The sequence below is a fragment of the Gigantopelta aegis genome, chromosome 3 (genome assembly GCF_016097555.1).
Source record: "Gigantopelta aegis isolate Gae_Host chromosome 3, Gae_host_genome, whole genome shotgun sequence".
Lineage (NCBI taxonomy): Eukaryota > Metazoa > Mollusca > Gastropoda > Neomphalida > Peltospiridae > Gigantopelta > Gigantopelta aegis.
The window spans coordinates 5089525-5109475 of record NC_054701.1 but is presented as its reverse complement, the minus strand read 5'-3'; the positions used below and the strand labels follow the sequence as shown (position 1 = coordinate 5109475).

At 36.4% G+C, this 19951-nt stretch overlaps 2 protein-coding genes across 2 annotated transcripts in view; one reads left to right on the top strand and one right to left on the bottom strand.

Moving 5' to 3' along the window:
* Positions 1-918: 918 nt before the first annotated feature.
* On the top strand, positions 919-11969 carry LOC121367426 (protein FAM72A-like). The gene is made up of 4 exons (XM_041491586.1): positions 919-1379; positions 6680-6757; positions 10597-10721; positions 11346-11969. Exons 1-4 carry the CDS (start codon positions 1222-1224, stop codon positions 11426-11428), a joined length of 444 nt encoding a protein of 147 aa, XP_041347520.1. The 5' UTR covers positions 919-1221; the 3' UTR covers positions 11429-11969.
* Positions 11970-15262: 3293 nt separating this feature from the next.
* The window catches only part of LOC121367270 (cilia- and flagella-associated protein 54-like), a 117994-nt gene continuing 113305 nt past the window's right edge, over positions 15263-19951 (bottom strand). Inside the window, exon 66 of the mRNA XM_041491384.1 lies at positions 15263-16444. Coding sequence (XP_041347318.1) covers positions 16295-16444 — 150 coding nt within the window. The 3' untranslated portion in view covers positions 15263-16294. The remainder of the gene's footprint in view (positions 16445-19951) is intronic.

Below are 19951 nucleotides of genomic sequence, written 5' to 3'. Positions count from 1 at the left end.
GCATAGAGATTCAAAGCGATACTGGTCTGTAAACTAAGCTATATGACAAAAGAGTGGCTTCAACTTTCCAACAGCCGATTTTCTCTTTTTGTCGAGCAATATACCTTATGCACCAGCTTTTGGTGTCTACATATCACAACTTCTAATTAAGACGATTTAGGGCATGATCATTGAATGCATATTTCAAACAACGTCATATCATTCTGGCACAGAAGTTGTTCTATCAGGGTTATGATGTCCAGGGACTCCTGGGGGCATTCAGAAAATTTTATGGTGGATATTTAGAGACTATAATATTTAGCCTACTAAATACGATGCATCACTGACCGAAATAGTGGTTGATACTATTCCATACTTTGAATTTATGCATGCTTTTTTTTTTTTTATTCATCTCTCGCACATGTTTTCCCCATCGTTTTAGATGAAGTGATATGCTTGACAGCTGTTGATGGCGGTATTCATGACGGGTGCCACTGGTGGGACAGGATATGCTCACCTTTCGCGCGAACACCTGATATCATCACTGTTATGACAGTGATTCACGAGTACGTGTTATCACAGCTGTACTTATTTTAATAAGCTCTGTCCGGTACTAGTTTTGATTTAGTAAACTTGTCTGGGATTGGCAGTCCTCTTGTGGTTGTGCAGTATGGCTGTTCTACAGACGGGAGAGGCGTAGCCAGGATTTTATATTAGGTGGGGGTGGGGTGGGTGGGCAATCCACACCATAGTATTATGGTTTTATCGTTGAGATTGAGTGAGTTTTTCAAGCCATAAATATTTTTAAATGTCTGGTAATGTCAGACTTCCTTAAGAAACTCGATACATTCACGCTCTTAATCAAGGCACTCTGCGTGTGTATTTTAAATTTTGGTCTAACAGTTATATTACGGTAACTACACGCACCTGTTTCAATGTTTGCAAATAATTCCAAAAACCACCCTGTCCATTCAACTATTGTTGAACAAGTGAAATTGAGGTTTAGTAAGTAGTATTTAGGGTTTCCCCATCTCCTTGGAGATTTGCATCTCATATTTTGTCCAATCAAATTATAGATAACTATCATCATTACACAATTTAGCCAATCGCGTTTGTGATTTGTCAGTAAAAATAAACCTTATAACAAGAAGGGAAACACCTTGGCGTCTGTCAGCGTTCTCGGTTAAAATCGTTTTGATTTTTAAATTTTGTTTGAGGTTGGCAGTTGTAAATATTGTTAAAATGAGTAAAGTGGAAATGCATCCAACATTCCGTCGAAAAGTAGTTTATAACTTGGAATGTTCTTCATGTGGGTCGACGCTTTGCAAACGAGGAATGCAGGCGGTGTTGTTGGCAGACACGAAGACGGAAATGTTTTCAACTGATGTACCAGTGGAAAAGTAAGTTATCATTTAATTTTAGAAATGTCATGTGGGAATTTGTAGATTTTAGATTAATTTGAATCCAGTACTCATTTTTGCTTCACTCTGAGACTGACTTAGTTTACCAAGATAAACCTCGCGTGCAAGCACAAACAGCGAGGTTTATCTTGTCTAGGCATTTCGCCATTAGCAGCTTCTGGACAACGGTTCCGAGGAATTTTGCTCGGAACGAAATTGCGGTCAAAATAACGATTACCATCACATTTCCACACCCTAATCGTATATTGTGATCTATTTCGAGCTCACTGAGACCAAGAAATACTTACTTTGAAACAATCTTCACTTTGAATTAAAGAAAAAAAGTCCGACTTTACCGAGCGGATTCTAGTAGCCACTTTCTAGCAGACAATTACGCTGGCAGACAATTTCAGCTGACACTCATGGCGACGTTCTAAACACCGGATCATACGCCTTTCGAAGACCTTTTAAGACATAAAAATTAGTCTTGGTTGTTATTTTGATTTTGTGTGTTTTTTTATATAAAGATACTCTTTTAAACTCTGAAATTCTTAAGTTATAGTGAATACTAATAATTAGCATATCGGAACCGTTGTCCAGAAGCTGCTAATGGCAGAATGCCTAGACAAGATAAACCTCGCTGTTTGTGTTTGCACGCAAGGTTTATCTTGGTGAACTAAGACTGACTAACACTGCACGGAAGGATGACCAATTTTACAGGAATGCCAGACAACTCGGCCCGGAGGACAACTCGGCCCAGACAACTCGGCCCACGTCGAGACAACTCGGCCCAGAGTTGCGAGACAATTCGGCCCGGAGTCCAGAGACAACTTGTTGGACAAGTGTTATTTTTTAAATTAAAGTATTCTCACTGAAATAAAAGAATGTGTTTTTGTTAGTATTGAATTAGTCCCACCTTAACCTAAATGTCCCGAAACGATTTTGAGACAGGTATTTATATTTTAGGGGATTAAACATTTAAAATACATTTCTTGAATTTGTAACAGACTTTGAGACACATGACTGCGAATATTATATGGATCTTTAAACGTATGTTTATATTTGTTATGCCGGTTTGTCTCGGAGAGGAAGATGCGACGGCGACAGAGGAAGGCCTTCAGGAATCTACAGGGGAAAATTTTTGAACTGTGGGGACGCTACACAGATCGTGACGTGTCCATTGTCGGCCTATGGAAAGCTCTACGCCCCTCTTGCGCACTGACTTTTATCTTTTGCTGGACTTGCTGGACGTTTTATTTCTATGTTCTTTTGGTGATTGGTGTTTTATTTCATTATTATAACTATTTATGTATTTGTGTTCTGTTGGTTTTTTACGTATATATGTGTGTTTAATGTAATTAATGTGAGAATTTGGCAAATTATGTTTTTTGCGTTATTTCTATAGTACAATACTTCTAGAAACCCATCCGACACTATGATATGCGCGTACGACATGCACAATTGTCATTCTTAATGGTGACCATATAGTTAGCGGTATCTATCAGTATAATGCATTATTATTACTATAGTAAAATACTACGACATGGCCAACTATCATACTATCACACGGGGCCGAGTTGTCCCCCGGGCCGAGTTGTCTGGTCCCCTTTTACAGCTGCAACCCTCTGTCAACCCCACCCCAACCAATACCACCACACAGGTATCCCCAAACATTAACATCAGATATGTTATATAGTAACGTTATGTATGTAACTATAGTATCTGTATTTGGGGTTTCTGTTTGGGGGTACCTATGTACCACCACCCCTAGTTACGGTATTGTAATGGAAACTTTCGCCTACCAGTCTGATTAAAATTAGCTCTACTGGTCTCACCAGGCAGTAGATCTAACAGCATTGCATGGAACCCATGTCCAGGTGACATTTCATCTATAAATAACAATTTAAATATCGACCAATTACACTTCGCCTTTTATAGCGTTATTCGGGAGCATACAAATTCTAAAAATATCAGGCGAGACTATTTATGCAATAGGCAAACTTGTTGGTCTATTTCAACATTAAAAAAACAGGGGGAAACGTGCAGTAATAAACTCTGGATTGTATACTAGTATAAACAGATTTTATGGCTATACCATCACGTTTTGTTTTTGTCTTGAAACAAATTTTATATAACATTTTATATTGAAATTAGTTTCCGGCATACTTCGTAATTCACCCGAATCATTTCGTATACCCTCGGCACAATCCCAAATGTTTTCGAATTCTTTTCAAATCACTGGCATGATTTTGCAAGTAAGGTTTTGATTGGTCGAATGAAAGGTCAACTGGACATGAACTCCAACGGGCTGCTGTTAGATCCACATGTAATAGTGGAGCTAATTTTAATTAGATTGTCGCCTACCTGCTTTTTACCATCTCATACCATAAAGTTTGGTCATTTCGTACCATAGACATTTCATACTCGGTATCTTATTTTTGTTATGGTATGCCACTTATTTTTATTGTTGATGAATAAGTGTTGACGTGTAAACATACCTTGTAAAGTGAGCAATGGTTTAAATGAATAAGAGAAATAAATTAACAATGAAATGTGTTTCAGTGGCCATTAACCCTATTGAATTAACTTTTCTGAACATATGAATATTGCCACATGAAGGTGATAGTTTATTTTTAAGATGAACTGACAAGTAACACATGGCACTGATGATCATTTCAGATGTTATGAGCCCCCCCCCCCCCCCCCCCCCCCCCGTCACTCGGTGATTAATATAATTGAATAATGAACAGAAACATGAGGAGATAAAAAGTAATATATAATCTTTTTCTTGTTCTTTTTGTCTTTCTCTATTTAGGGGTGGGACTTCAATATAGTTGCATTAGCCTAATGGGTTTTTTAAAATCAGTAATTCGACATTTTACTATCTATCATTCAACTAAGCTGCACAATAAATGATTGAGGTACAAAATGACCAAGGTACGAAATAACCATGGTACGAAATGACTTGGGTATGAAATGACCAAATATATATATTAAACTGAAGGTCACTACTCCTGGTCCAGTTTCATTTAATGTAAAAGCTACTAAAATTATTGCAAGATTAAGAATGGGTGTATCTTATGGTTTAAATGATACTAAATTTAAAGTCAGAAAATCCAATACACCCAACTGCTTGGTATGCAATAAAATTGATAATGTTAATCATTTTTTGATTGAGTGTACCAAGTATAAATTAATTAGACAGAAACTGGAAGACTTTTTCAAATCAAAAAATATTATCTTTAATTCCTATAATATTTTAAATCCTTTAGACAGTTATAAAGCAGTAATTGATAGACTTCTTGTGGCCTTCGTTTATCAATCTAGGGCACATATCTAACGGTATGTTGTGATTAAAATTTACTATTTTTCTGCTTTGTATTGCTGTTCCAACTAACCAGTGTTTTCGTTGCTAATTAATGTTTGGATCTTCTACGTAAGGTTAAGACGTATGTTGGGGACGGGCGCGGCTGTTGTTTATGGTTTGTCCTCCTCAGTCGTGTCCGGACCCATATACTGGAGCCTATACTTTTTTATACAGTTGGCCCCATTTTTATTGGGGCTGCTGGCATTATTGTTGTAGCTCAAATTACGCTTGTTGGTTGGTTATTTTTGCCTGTATTGACTGTTTGCGTCATCTTTGGCGTTAGTTGCTTTTGTTCTAGCACGCTTTCTCACCTCTGAGGGCTGTCTTTCGCCATCCGCAGATTATAACGCTTCGCGCTCTATCCGCTTTTAAAGAATTTTCTCTCGGCTTGTTTTATCAGTTTTAAATTTTATTTAATTATTTTTAAATGTTAGTTTGTATGGATGTGTGAATGTATGTTTATTTAGTTTAGTTTGGTCAGCTTCAGGTTTGTATAGGCTGGGGTCCATTATCTGGCAATAATGCACTCCATCCTTCGCCGGCTTGTCCTTAACAATTTTAGGTTTTGTTATTTAAAAATTTATAATGTGTTTGGCGTTTTTTAACTTTAATTGTTTACTGGTGTGCTCTTTTTAATGTGTTTTATTTTATCCAATGTTTTAAAATTTACTTTGTTTAAAAAATAAATAAATATATATATATTGTTCTTTGGGTTAACTGAGAGGCGCAATGGGTCTTCGCGTCGACCGGGTGCATTTCCTCTACCATGATTTGCTCAATTTTAATTTTGTCTTAAGTATTTAATCTACTAAAGTTATTTTTCTGTAGCCAGGGCTGGGTTAATTACAGTGTCTTCCATCACTTGGAGACCCCATCGCTGGTTTAGTATATTATTTGTTAGGGGACTGGTGCTGGGTTCCGGCTGGCGCGACGGTTGGGTGGATGGGGGTGGTGATTCGGGGTGGGTGGGGGAGGGGGGATGCCACCAGAAATTAGGGGTTAGACACTTAGGCGTAGGCGTTTTGGATTTAGGGAGAGATAGGATTGTCTGGGGCCTTCCCCCGTCCCTCGCTCTCCCTGAACCCCCCCCCCCCCCCCCCTCCCCTGGCCACGCTGAAGCTACAAATGGACCCGGTACCTCCCCATAAAGGTAAATTATTGTTAGTATTATATTTTAATATCAACCTCCTGTGACAACCTTCAATCAACAACCTCCAACTTCGTTCCAGATAGGGCTTAGAGTTTGTTGTATTATTTTAATTTAGAACGCCCATTTAAAATGGTGAAAAATTTATTAGTCTAGGAAAATTTTGGATATAATAATAGTTTTTAAATAAATTTTTGGACTACACCTTCAATTTTTTTTTTAAATATAGTTAAATTTGTCCCCCTATATATATTTTTAATTTTTGAGTAAAATTCAAAATTATCCCGTTAAATTTTCTGTCCCGGAGTAGACCTCTGGCTATCCAGAACTCGACCCCGGGACAGACATGCTTGAAACCTTCGTGGTATGGAAGCATGTGAATAAATAAATGAATAAATGAATGAATGAATGACCAAATAACTATGGTACGAAATTACCAGGGTACGAAATGTAAAATTGGGTACAAATTGACTGGTTACCATACTTATAATATTTATAAAAGTAATTGTAATTGTAACTTTTGTTCCTCCAGTATCAATGTGCTCAAAACCTGTGCATGAAAAAATTGCTCATAATCACCTTTTCCCCCCCCAGTGCACTGAATGCCTATACGCAGTATTGCGTATGTGTAAATGCATTGTATTGATGAAATGTGCGCAAAATTGCATTAATGGAAAGATGGCCATACACTGAATGATCTGTTCAATATGTTCTAATGTTAAAATACTGCACAGTAATTCTTTTTGAAATTGAAATATATTATATGATTTTTTAAATACATTTTAGTGCCATTGGCGTTATTGACGGATTGATTTCAACAAGCAGCTGTGCATGCAGGTTACAAGATGTGGCATGTATTGTGTGGTGAGTTGACAAATGTCTCAACATTCTATAAAAATACCACTACTTTTCATTACATTACATATGTTTTTCAGATTCTCACCATTTAACGGGAGCTATTAGTATAACTTGTTCTCCATCACTCCCGTGACTAGTTCAGTAAGACTGATTTTTAGCTCCTGTGAGCACGTGCAGTTTTGTGGTCTCAATATGGTATTATCTTAATTGGCTTGCCATAATCCAAGAGGAGAAATTAATTACTCCCCTCATATTTGTTTTCAGATCAAGGTCTAGTTTTGATAAACAACACCCGGCACATGCATGTTGTAACATATTTACACGTACATGCAGTGTGACCAGCCTGGTCTGATAGCAGAAGGCTGCTCATCTAAACTAGATAGCTCTACTCTGTTTATATGTTAGGATAGGGATCGAGTGTACTGGTTTCAAAAACTGTCCGTTTCAACATACAAATCATCACCAAGTACTGGCTTTAAAAGATAGCATATGGTGCCACAGACTTGATCACATGTACTTACATGATGGGGACCAATACAAATGATATGAAAAGAAACCTGACACCACTGTTTGAACTCCCCTCGCTCGTTACTGACCCTAGTCGGGTTGCTTGTGCTCTGTCCCCTCTCCCACCCAACCCAACTCCTTTTCTGTCCTGGATGGAGGAGCCGGCACAAGTGGACACCTGCACCCATGACAGGCATGTGCTACAACAGCTTGTTCTGAATGTCCATGTTAAACCGTATGACCGGACCTGACTGTTTGAAATATGTTTGTGAACAATAAAATGCTATATTCTCTAGATGTACTGTGACAGTCTATATATATATATATAGAGGATACTCCCCGAGTGTCTTATGATATCATAATTTATCAGTACGAGTTGATAAAAGTATGAAATCAGAGGCTTGCCGAGGATTTTATACTTTTATCAACGAGACACGAGAGGGGTATTCTTTTTATCATCCATTATCATTCTTTTCATTTGCGACAGTTGTAAACAATGTCAGTAATGTGGGTTGAATGTCAGCGGTAGACTCATTAACTAGCAGAATGGCAGTGGCGTGATGTCACTAATGGTAGGTTTAGGGCTGAAACAAACACAGTGACGTAACCAAACATTGTCTTGTGATTAAAATTTGACCAATCAAGATTATAAGAAACAATATCTGCAGAGATATCACAAATTATAGTGCCAGCGATATCTCCTACAAAAGCCTTTAATGGATGATAAATATATATATATACTACTCAAAAGAATTTAAGGGTCAAAAATTTATAACCAAATAAGTTTCAGAGTGTATTAGATTGATGATGTAAACTACACCAAATTTTTTATTTATTGTTCCATATTTACAAAAACACACAAATAAACGTCACTGTATACAAGAAAGTCACATGACATGCTGTCAAAGTTGAAGGTTGTCAAACATGGATTTTACACATTAGAACATTCGTTTAATAGTGTGTGAATCCACCCCTGGCGCGAATACACTCGACACATCGTTGCCTCATGCTGTTGATCAGACGTCTGAAGAACTCTTGGGGAATGGCCTGCCACTCTGCCATAAGAAGTTGACCCAGATCATGAAGGTTGGCCGGAGGGGCATGGTTATCCCGAACTCTCCTGCCTAATTCGTCCCAGGTGTGCTCTATTGGGGCTAAGTCAGGCGAATATGCTGGCCAATCCATCCTGGCGATACCTTGTTGTCTGAGAAAGTCCGTTACCACCCTGGCGCGGTGGGGTCTGGCATTGTCATCCTGCAGAACTTCCCCGCCGCCAATCTGCTGAAGGCCTGGGAGAACCAACAGCCGGATAATCTCATTCAGATAGCGGATTCCATTCAGATTGCCATCCACCACATAGAGGGGGGTCCTGTGGTGGATAGAGATGCCGCCCCACACCATGACGCTGCCACCACCGAACCGGTGACGTTGTCTAACGTTAACGTCAGCGAAGCGCTCCCCAGGACGTCTGTAGACACGAACCCGACCGTCGTTGAACTGGAGACTAAACCTGGACTCATCAGTGAACATCACTCGACCCCACTGAACATGTTGCCACCGCAGATGAAGCGTGCACCAGTGACGTCTGACCGTTCTGTGACGTGGTAGGAGTGGTGGTCGAACAGTCTGGCGACGGCAGCGTAGATTATTGGCTCTCAGACGATTGCATATGGTTTGATCAGACACTCGAGTTCCAGTCGCAGTCCGCAGATTGTCACGTAATCGGCGTGCAGTGGTTGTGCGTTGACGTAGAGCCATATTGGTGATGTAGCGGTCATCTCTATTTGTAGTGCTTCGGGGTCTTCCCGAACGTGGACGATTTCTAACAGAATTCGTTGCTTGGTACAGTGTTCGAGATTAAAAATGTGGGGCAGTATCCCAGTTGGATACTAACATTTCAAAATCTGGTATCCCACCTGAGAATTTAGTTTTCCACTTAAATGAAATTAAAAAATAACATCGTAACAAACTTAAACGACACTGTTCTCATTCCCAGTCTATTGCTAAGCCACAATCAAAATCACGGAATTCGTAAAATTTGCAATAAAATGGAATTTGTAAAAAGATTTGCTGCATCTATTTTTGCATAATTTAGCCGTAATCTATAAGTGTTTCTGACATTACTAATGTTAAACCTACCTGTATCAATTTTCTGTAGATGTAGAATCAATATCTCAAACAAAATTTGAAGGGAGGAAACATCCAACAAAACAATAGCAACTTAGTGGTTCCCAGTCTATTACTTCACCAGCAAATGAAGACTTTCATTGTTTCAGCGAAAAATAAAAACTCAGGATTAATTAAACCAACAACATTATATGATATGCTGGTGGGATACTGGGTTCTTGAAGTCTGGTATCCAAAATTAAATTCTGGTATCCCTGGGATATCGGGATACCGTTAATCTCGAACACTGTTGGTACCGTTGCCACAGTCGGCCAACGACACTCTGACTGACACCAAGTCTCAGAGCAACATTTCTTTGCATATTGCCATCCTGAAGCCAAGCAATAGCCCTTCCTCGATCTTCGATAGTCAGTTGAAGTCGTACCATTGTCGAATTTGGAGTGTGCACCGTACACGAACGCAAGCTCCAATTATACAGAAATTCAGCATTGGGAACATGGAATACACGTGCAAAGCGTGCAAATGAAGCGCTTTGTGAAAAAGCAAGTTATGGGCACTTAGCAGACCTTTCGCTTTCGCCCTAATTTACGTGCAAATGTAAGCATGTTTTTGCCATTAGAACTAGTCGACAGTGTCAATGACAGTGGATTTTAATTCATTTATGGGTTGCTTAGACCCACTTTCGTCAAAATGGAACAATACCATGTGTGACATTATGGTCTAGCTAATATAATTGACATTCAGAAAATAATGTCGAAAATATCGTCTGACCCTTAAATTCTTTTGAGTAGTATATATATATATATATATATATATATATATATATATATATATATATATATATATATATATATATATATATATATATATATATAGTAAAGTACTCTTATAACGAACATGAAGGAACCATGATAATTAGTTCATTATAGCAGTACTTCGTTGTACATATTTACATAAGTTGGTTATTAATGTATAGGGAGATAAAACGGGACTTTACAATCGGTTCGTTCTAGCAGTAGTTTGTTCTAAGCATGTTTGGTACAAGTGTACTTTACTGTATATATATATATATATATAGAATGAGTACATGAAAACATCTGTAGAGCTATAAATAGAAAATAGGTTTTATCTCTTTTTTCACATTCACAAAGTTATTTTTTTTTTTTTAATAATGAATTTACTTGTACAATAGTTTTGTTTTGTCTTTTCAGTGGTAATGTTGTAGGTTATCATGTTTGTCTCCCCTGTCGGAAATGTCTTCAGTCGTGTAATAACGGACACTTCTGGATGTACTACAGTTCCGCTGTCCTGCCAGTTGAAAGAATAGATCATTCAGGTTAGTCAATACATGTAACCAGAATCGCACATGCAATAGGAATAGATCATAAACGTGTTTCTCTTGATAAAGGCATTTCACAGGTGGTTACTTAGGAACCATTCATTTTATACATTATAATGTTATTTGATCAAAATTAGACACCCCAACCCCCTGTAATGCTCCAAAACACTAGACAGACTTGCACAAATATTACCTGCTGCCCCCTCCACAAGCAAGGCCCTATGTATGTAGGTTTGACTACACCAAGCATACTCAGTTTTTAAAAACTATTTTAGAATTCTTAGTTTTACATTTATATTGGATCATGTATTTATGGCAGCATCAAATTTCACTTTTGATAAAGTTGAAATGTCAATTTTTTGAGGTGTTCTTTTAAAAAAGAATTAGACAAAGAAAAAGAATATAGGTGATACAGAGTAATACAATCAAATACTATAAATTATTCTAGGAGCTGAAGTATGCTGCTAAACATGTTTTTTTTTGTATGTGATATACCTCTCAATAAAATGATTAAGTTTCCTTTTGCATGCTTTCATGACGATTTTTAGGTGAAGTTTCCTTGAAGTCGAATGTTGTCGATGATGTTCATCCTGACAGCTTCCTAGAATCCATGTTTTTTAGGTGAACAGTTCTTGTTATGGGGACAGCTTCCTAGAATCCATGACGATACTGACAGTTTCCTTGAAGTCGAATGTTGTCGATGATGTTCATCCTGACAGCTTTTGTGAACAGTGGTTTCACTGGTGCTTATTTATTTAAAATTAAGTCAGTCATAAAAACACATTATTGTTCCTCAATACATAACTCTCAACATCAACTTGTCATATAGAACATGTGCTTTGCCATTTTTACTTGTCATATCTAAACTCTGATTATCCTACCCAAATGACTTTCCGGAAGCTTGTTATTATGGGTCAAAGGGTGACAACTCTTGGGGAATGTGGTCAGATGCCCCAGTGTGACAAAACCTAATCTGTAGGTTCTTATAGACCAAATCATTTCCTATTGCCGATCATGTTAATGTTTACTAATAAAACTGATACAAGCAGTGTATCAACACACCCAGGAAGTACAGCAATAAAAAGTGTGGCACCTCACATGACATCTAATCTCTCTGCAAGAAAATTGGGGGTCACATACCATTTAAGAGGTTTAATTAATGTTTTTATTAGCAACTCATTTTTGATGAAAATTGCATTTCCATTTTTGGGGGTACCCTGCATTAGTTTAAAACCTCTGGTATATACTGCATAACAACTGTATAACAAATACCAGTGTATTTATTTATTGTCAATGGATAATAGTATTTGCACAAATAATCAATGTCACATATTACTGCTTTTACTCCGTAAATATTTGACGGTACACCTTAAACTTTGACACGGAACTCTCTTCTTTGGTACCATGCAACTTGTAGAAGCATACATATATTGTTCATGAAATGTAGACACCTTTTAACTGAAATTTGGGTCCACACTTCACATACATTAATATATATTTGTAATGACAAGAAGCAAAAGTTTATTAGTTTTTGAGGCACTGAAGCAAAAGAATACTAACATTTTAGGAAGGTGAAAAGGCTGGGTAAATTCATTTAAACTCTACTTACCTTGGTGTTTTAAATGTATTTAAAAAAATATTTCTAGGCTTCTAATGCATGTAATCACTTGTATATTTGATTGTGTTTGAAAGTAGCAAAAATTACTTTGAAACATACCACAGAATACTTATCTGCTAAATATAATACCCATGGAAAATGTTCGCCTCTTATCATACTTACCTACAAATATTTCACGATTTTGAGACCAATTGAAAAAACATTATCAGATCTTGCTTTTTAAGGTGCACAGGTGCGATTGCACTCATACAGCGCACGTAATTTCAATCTGACGAGTGTGAAAAACAGTGCATGTTACACTCAACAAACGGTGCATGTAAAATAGATGGGTATATTTATTTCCACTCTTTTAAAAAATCAACAGTTTTCTAAGCTCATTTAGCTGATAGGAAGGTCCTTTTATTAAAACAATAAAAATTAAAAACATGGCAGTGGCTTCCATGTAGTCGTTAAACTGGCATTTCTCTTTGTTAAACAAATCGGGAAACACTGGTTTAATTGACAATTTTGTAGACATACCGGTCAAAATCCAATTGGAGCTACTCTGCCTATTTTATTTATTTTGGAGAATGATTTTCACTCGCCTTAGCATATTGAGGTGTGCGATTTTCCACTTGCCTATAATTTTCAAAAACCAAGGACTGCATTATTAAAGAAATTAATTCTTGTTTAAATCAGTTTTTTAAGAATTAATTTTTGTTTGTATAAAATTAATCTTTTCCATTAGTAGATGCAGTTAATGTGTAGAAAAAAAAGAATATTACGTTTTTTAAAAATTGCATTGAATTGTTCACTCCCATGAACATGTTGTTGGAAGGCTCATTGTTGCTCTGTGTAATTATTTTTAAACTGTTGGTTGATGTTATTTATTTCCTAAATGACTGTCTGTCAGGTGAAATTTGATTACACAATGATTACACTTACTATGAAGCTGTATTGTTTGTTAAAGCTGTATTGTTTGTTAAATTATTTTTGCTTACAAGTAGATCATTTCATGGTTTTGTTTTCATAGTTCACCATTAATGATAATAGTTTAATACTCGTATACGAGTAATGTCATTCACATTTTGTGTCTATCCTATCATTTAATCATTTAGCCATATCATCATCATTTATCGCTTACACAAAAACAAACTTAGGTAACCCATTTCCTTTTTGTGTAACCCATTAAATAGATTTGTGAGAGCAATTTGCAAACAGAATGATCGTTCTTGTAATTTGCAAACAGAATGATCGTTCTTGTAATTTGCAAACAGAATGATCGTTCTTGCAATCTGCAAACAGAATGATCGTTCTTGTAATCTGCAAACAGAATGATCGTTCTTGTAATCTGCAAACAGAATGATCGTTCTTGTAATTTTCAAAGTCTTATTGGCCATTGGTGTTCTATGTATTGTATGTATGTTAATGTTGAGTATTATAAGTATAATTAGGTTGATGTTTTGTTTTTAAAACCTGAATGTTATATTGTTATTTTCACAATTCCTTACCAGGATTATCCAGTCTATAAAGAGAATTGGTCATAAGCTTTGGCACCAAACCTGTATGCTCTGCCACTAAGATTATACCTGAATGATTATATATCAGTGTTGTGTATTGTTACTGTCTGCAAATGCATGTACTGTTCACCAGAGATTAGACAGAATTAAGACATGATCCACAATTTATCAGATAGTTCTTGTATTTAATGTCATTAACAAAGATGAGAACATAATGTAGATAAACTTAATGAAGAAAAAAAGTTATGAAAGTTGACATTTCCTAATTTTCTTTCAATTCGTTTATCATACCACAAAAAATATTAAAAAAAATAAAATGTGCAACATATCTCTAATTTCCCATTCATATCTCTGTGAACATCAGTCAGTATTGACTTTAAAGATTTCCATGTTTTTATTATGTACATAAATCAATGATGTTGCACTCTATGGTAATATTGTCAAATAGAGCTAAAACTGTGATGTACTAATTTTAAGTATTTATAATGTCAATGACATTTTTGTCATGTCATTATAATGAAAATATTTTTTTTTTATTTGAAATAAATATTTTATAAGAGATCACATTTGTTATTTTTATTTTTATGTGATGCAGACTTGAAAATGAGTATGTTTATTATTTATGGCATGTGCTGCACTTAGATTGTCTCACAGGCTTTAGCTTTCCAGTACACCGTAAATTATTTCAAATTAGAAAATGTATTTCTTTTTAATGATTGTTACAACTTTGCTACATACCTTTCAAATTAAAAAATTAAAAAAATTTACAACCTTTCAATGATTGTTAAAACTTTGGTACACTGTTGATCCTTAAAAAATTTAAAATTAAAAAATTTACAATCTTTCAATGATTGTTAAAACTTCAATATTTTCCAAAATAGCTCTTGTAACTAGAAGTAATAGCTATACCCAAGGTAACCAGAATTATTTAAACTTTGCATTTGTACTAGAGTACACATTTTCCCATTCCTGTGTAGATTGATAACCCAGGTAAAATCGTAGTGTCTTGACTGTCCTATAGAGGTGGTGCTCGTTGCTTGTTTACTTTCCCTTTGATAACACATTAAAACTTTGTGAAAACTAAAAATGTAAATGACAAACTGAGAAAAAGTATTTGAACAGGACCATAAGTGAATGTAAATTGTTTTTTCAATAAGGTTTTCTTCTATTTTGGCAATAGAGTACTACTAATATGTCAATGAGCAATTTTAAAATTGAATGATGTCAAGGATTAGAGACAACCCAAGTTATTTTATATTAATATCGTGTAGATCGAACACGGGGGGGTTTTAACCAGTTATATTTAACTTTGGTTAAAAACGGACCCAGGTCTGTAGATGCAGTAATTGTGTTCTACTGGTGAAAGAATTTTATCTTTTCAGTAATAGAACTAGTTCAGATAAAACAGAATTACCCTGGTATGCAGGTTACAACTTTATTAACCTATTAACATGTAACATTATACTTCAATTCATAAAAATGCAATACTGAATTATTATTTTATTGAATTGTTCACACATATAAATAAATACAAATATAAATTATCAATACTAAAACCAATTAACTCACAATAATATCAATATAAATATGTTTATATATTGTTGATAAAGATTAATAATTAGATTTAAAAATATCACAGATATCGGATCAAACAAAAACTGAACATCAAAACTTTCAAACATGTTGTACTAAAAGACTATTCATTTAGTATGTAAGCAAACAGGAGCTTAGTAAAATGTAGTATAACGCTTAAGTCATACTGGAATTTTACTAATATAAAAATGGTGCATAAATTAAATCAATTTTAAATTGGTTCAAGGAGTGTTAAGAATGATATTCCATGAGATCATTTCAAGTGGATGTTCTTTGTGGCTGTTCTTGTACATATAATAAATATATATTTGATACAAAGAAGCTTAATACTTAAACACCTATTAACAACTTAGTTTAATGTGTAATATTAACATTTAATCCATCGCTGTTTTATAAAGAATAACATTCCACTGTGTGCTTGCTCAGAGACTAGATCTATACTGCTATCAGATATAACCCTCGTGTTTTCACACTAAATACTTTAACATTAATTTAGTGATTGAATATAAGCACAAAAATCTTCTCTTTTTAAAAAAAAGTATTAACACCTAATAAAGTAGTTAGAAAAGTTCTTGTGTGTACACATTATGAATGCCCCCCCCCCCCCCCCCCCCATGCTTTGCTGACAGCACCCCATGTACACTGCACACTAAATGGATGATACATAAGTAACATGTGCCACTCGGCTTTCAAAAACCAGTTTCAAACAAAATAGTCAACATTTAAAAACAGTTCAGTCATTGTGGGTTGCAAGGGACTTCACTGCTCTAACTCCAGTCAAAAACACTTGGTAATGTTAAAAATGTCAAGTTGTAAAATGTAACACTTTTTTTTAACACATTTGTTGTGTAGGAATTGTATCAGTACGTTTCTTCTATGTATTTTTGCATAATGGGAAACATCTTGGTAAGCCACTGTAAGATATCGGTTCCCTTGAGGATGAGACCAAAGCTGGGGTCAAACAGTTGTTCCAGATTCTTTATGTTTGTCCGAGATACTTCAAATGGAATCTGTAAATCAAAAAACAAACTGTTAGTGATGGGAGCACAGAGAAATTCCAAGAGAAAAAAGACAAGACTGTTACTTTACCGATATCCCAGCACACTTGTTTAATTAGCAGTTAGTTGGTGTCTTAATGAACTATCTGCAACACTAAACGTAGAATGTGAAGGGAAATGTTGTTGCCACATATGATACTCTTATTATTAATTAACAGAAATTAATATATATTAATTCCCCCCACGGACAAAATAGTACAAACAAGTCCATTTGGGTTATTAATGGAGAACTGCTTGGAATATAGACAACCCAGTGTTTTTACTTTTACAGGTAACAGAACAGCATGGTGAAGGAACTAAATGGCAACAATAGGCTGAATATTCCATGGATAAAAAAAAGTATCCTAATCATAATCATTAAAGTCACTGATTCTAGTTTCTAAAGTGCGTATCGTTTCTGTTTCACACAAAATGCACTTTGAAGCTACTACAAACATCAAAATGACCATAAACAGATTTTATTTATTTGCAAGAATTTGCAAATAAATGTAACAGTACAAATAGCTGTAATAAAATAATTCCCATTATTTAACAACTAGAGTCAGTGCCTTTAAATTGAATATACGTTACCTCTGTTGTGGTTGGTTCCTGTTCCAGAGGTGGAGTTCCCAACAGAATGGCACAATCATCAACACATTGTTTAACAACTAGAGTCAGTGCCTTTAAATTGAATATACATTACCTCTGTTGTGGTTGGTTCCTGTTCCAGAGGTGGAGTTCCCAACAGAATGGCACAATCATCAACACATTGTTTAACAACTAGAGTCAGTGCCTTTAAATTGAATATACGTTACCTCTGTTGTGGTTGGTTCCTGTTCCAGAGGTGGAGTTCCCAACAGAATGGCACAATCATCAAGACATTGTTTAACGACTAGAGTCAGTGCCTTTAAATTGAATATACATTACCTCTGTTGTGGTTGGTTCCTGTTCCAGAGGTGGAGTTCCCAACAGAATGGCACAATCATCAACACATTGTTTAACAACTAGAGTCAGTGCCTTTAAATTGAATATACATTACCTCTGTTGTGGTTGGTTCCTGTTCCAGAGGTGGAGTTCCCAACAGAATGGCACAATCATCAACACATTGTTTAACAACTAGAGTCAGTGCCTTTAAATTGAATATACATTACCTCTGTTGTGGTTGGTTCCTGTTCCAGAGGTGGAGTTCCCAACAGAATGGCACAATCATCAACACATTGTTTAACGACTAGAGTCAGTGCCTTTAAATTGAATATACGTTACCTCTGTTGTGGTTGGTTCCTGTTCCAGAGGTGGAGTTCCCAACAGAATGGCACAATCATCAACACATTGTTTAACAACTAGAGTCAGTGCCTTTAAATTGAATATACGTTACCTCTGTTGTGGTTGGTTCCTGTTCCAGAGGTGGAGTTCCCAACAGAATGGCACAATCATCAACACATTGTTTAACGACTAGAGTCAGTGCCTTTAAATTGAATATACGTTACCTCTGTTGTGGTTGGTTCCTGTTCCAGAGGTGGAGTTCCCAACAGAATGGCACAATCATCAAGACATTGTTTAACAACTAGAGTCAGTGCCTTTAAATTGAATATACGTTACCTCTGTTGTGGTTGGTTCCTGTTCCAGAGGTGGAGTTCCCAACAGAATGGCACAATCATCAAGACATTGTTTAACAACTAGAGTCAGTGCCTTTAAATTGAATATACGTTACCTCTGTTGTGGTTGGTTCCTGTTCCAGAGGTGGAGTTCCCAACAGAATGGCACAATCATCAACACATTGTTTAACGACTAGAGTCAGTGCCTTTAAATTGAATATACATTACCTCTGTTGTGGTTGGTTCCTGTTCCAGAGGTGGAGTTCCCAACAGAATGGCACAATCATCAATACATTGTTTAACGACTAGAGTCAGTGCCTTTAAATTGAATATACGTTACCTCTGTTGTGGTTGGTTCCTGTTCCAGAGGTGGAGTTCCCAACAGAATGGCACAATCATCAACACATTGTTTAACGACTAGAGTCAGTGCCTTTAAATTGAATATACATTACCTCTGTTGTGGTTGGTTCCTGTTCCAGAGGTGGAGTTCCCAACAGAATGGCACAATCATCAAGACATTGTTTAACAACTAGAGTCAGTGCCTTTAAATTGAATATACATTACCTCTGTTGTGGTTGGTTCCTGTTCCAGAGGTGGAGTTCCCAACAGAATGGCACAATCATCAACACATTGTTTAACGACTAGAGTCAGTGCCTTTAAATTGAATATACGTTACCTCTGTTGTGGTTGGTTCCTGTTCCAGAGGTGGAGTTCCCAACAGAATGGCACAATCATCAACACATTGTTTAACAACTAGAGTCAGTGCCTTTAAATTGAATATACGTTACCTCTGTTGTGGTTGGTTCCTGTTCCAGAGGTGGAGTTCCCAACAGAATGGCACAATCATCAACACATTGTTTAACGACTAGAGTCAGTGCCTTTAAATTGAATATACGTTACCTCTGTTGTGGTTGGTTCCTGTTCCAGAGGTGGAGTTCCCAACAGAATGGCACAATCATCAACACATTGTTTAACGACTAGAGTCAGTGCCTTTAAATTGAATATACGTTACCTCTGTTGTGGTTGGTTCCTGTTCCAGAGGTGGAGTTCCCAACAGAATGGCACAATCATCAACACATTGTTTAACGACTAGAGTCAGTGCCTTTAAATTGAATATACGTTACCTCTGTTGTGGTTGGTTCCTGTTCCAGAGGTGGAGTTCCCAACAGAATGGCACAATCATCAAGACATTGTTTAACGACTAGAGTCAGTGCCTTTAAATTGAATATACATTACCTCTGTTGTGGTTGGTTCCTGTTCCAGAGGTGGAGTTCCCAACAGAATGGCACAATCATCAACACATTGTTTAACGACTAGAGTCAGTGCCTTTAAATTGAATATACATTACCTCTGTTGTGGTTGGTTCCTGTTCCAGAGGTGGAGTTCCCAACAGAATGGCACAATCATCAAGACATTGTTTAACGACTAGAGTCAGTGCCTTTAAATTGAATATACGTTACCTCTGTTGTGGTTGGTTCCTGTTCCAGAGGTGGAGTTCCCAACAGAATGGCACAATCATCAACACATTGTTTAACGACTAGAGTCAGTGCCTTTAAATTGAATATACGTTACCTCTGTTGTGGTTGGTTCCTGTTCCAGAGGTGGAGTTCCCAACAGAATGGCACAATCATCAAGACATTGTTTAACGACTAGAGTCAGTGCCTTTAAATTGAATATACATTACCTCTGTTGTGGTTGGTTCCTGTTCCAGAGGTGGAGTTCCCAACAGAATGGCACAATCATCAACACATTGTTTAACGACTAGAGTCAGTGCCTTTAAATTGAATATACATTACCTCTGTTGTGGTTGGTTCCTGTTCCAGAGGTGGAGTTCCCAACAGAATGGCACAATCATCAAGACATTGTTTAATGACTAGAGTCAGTG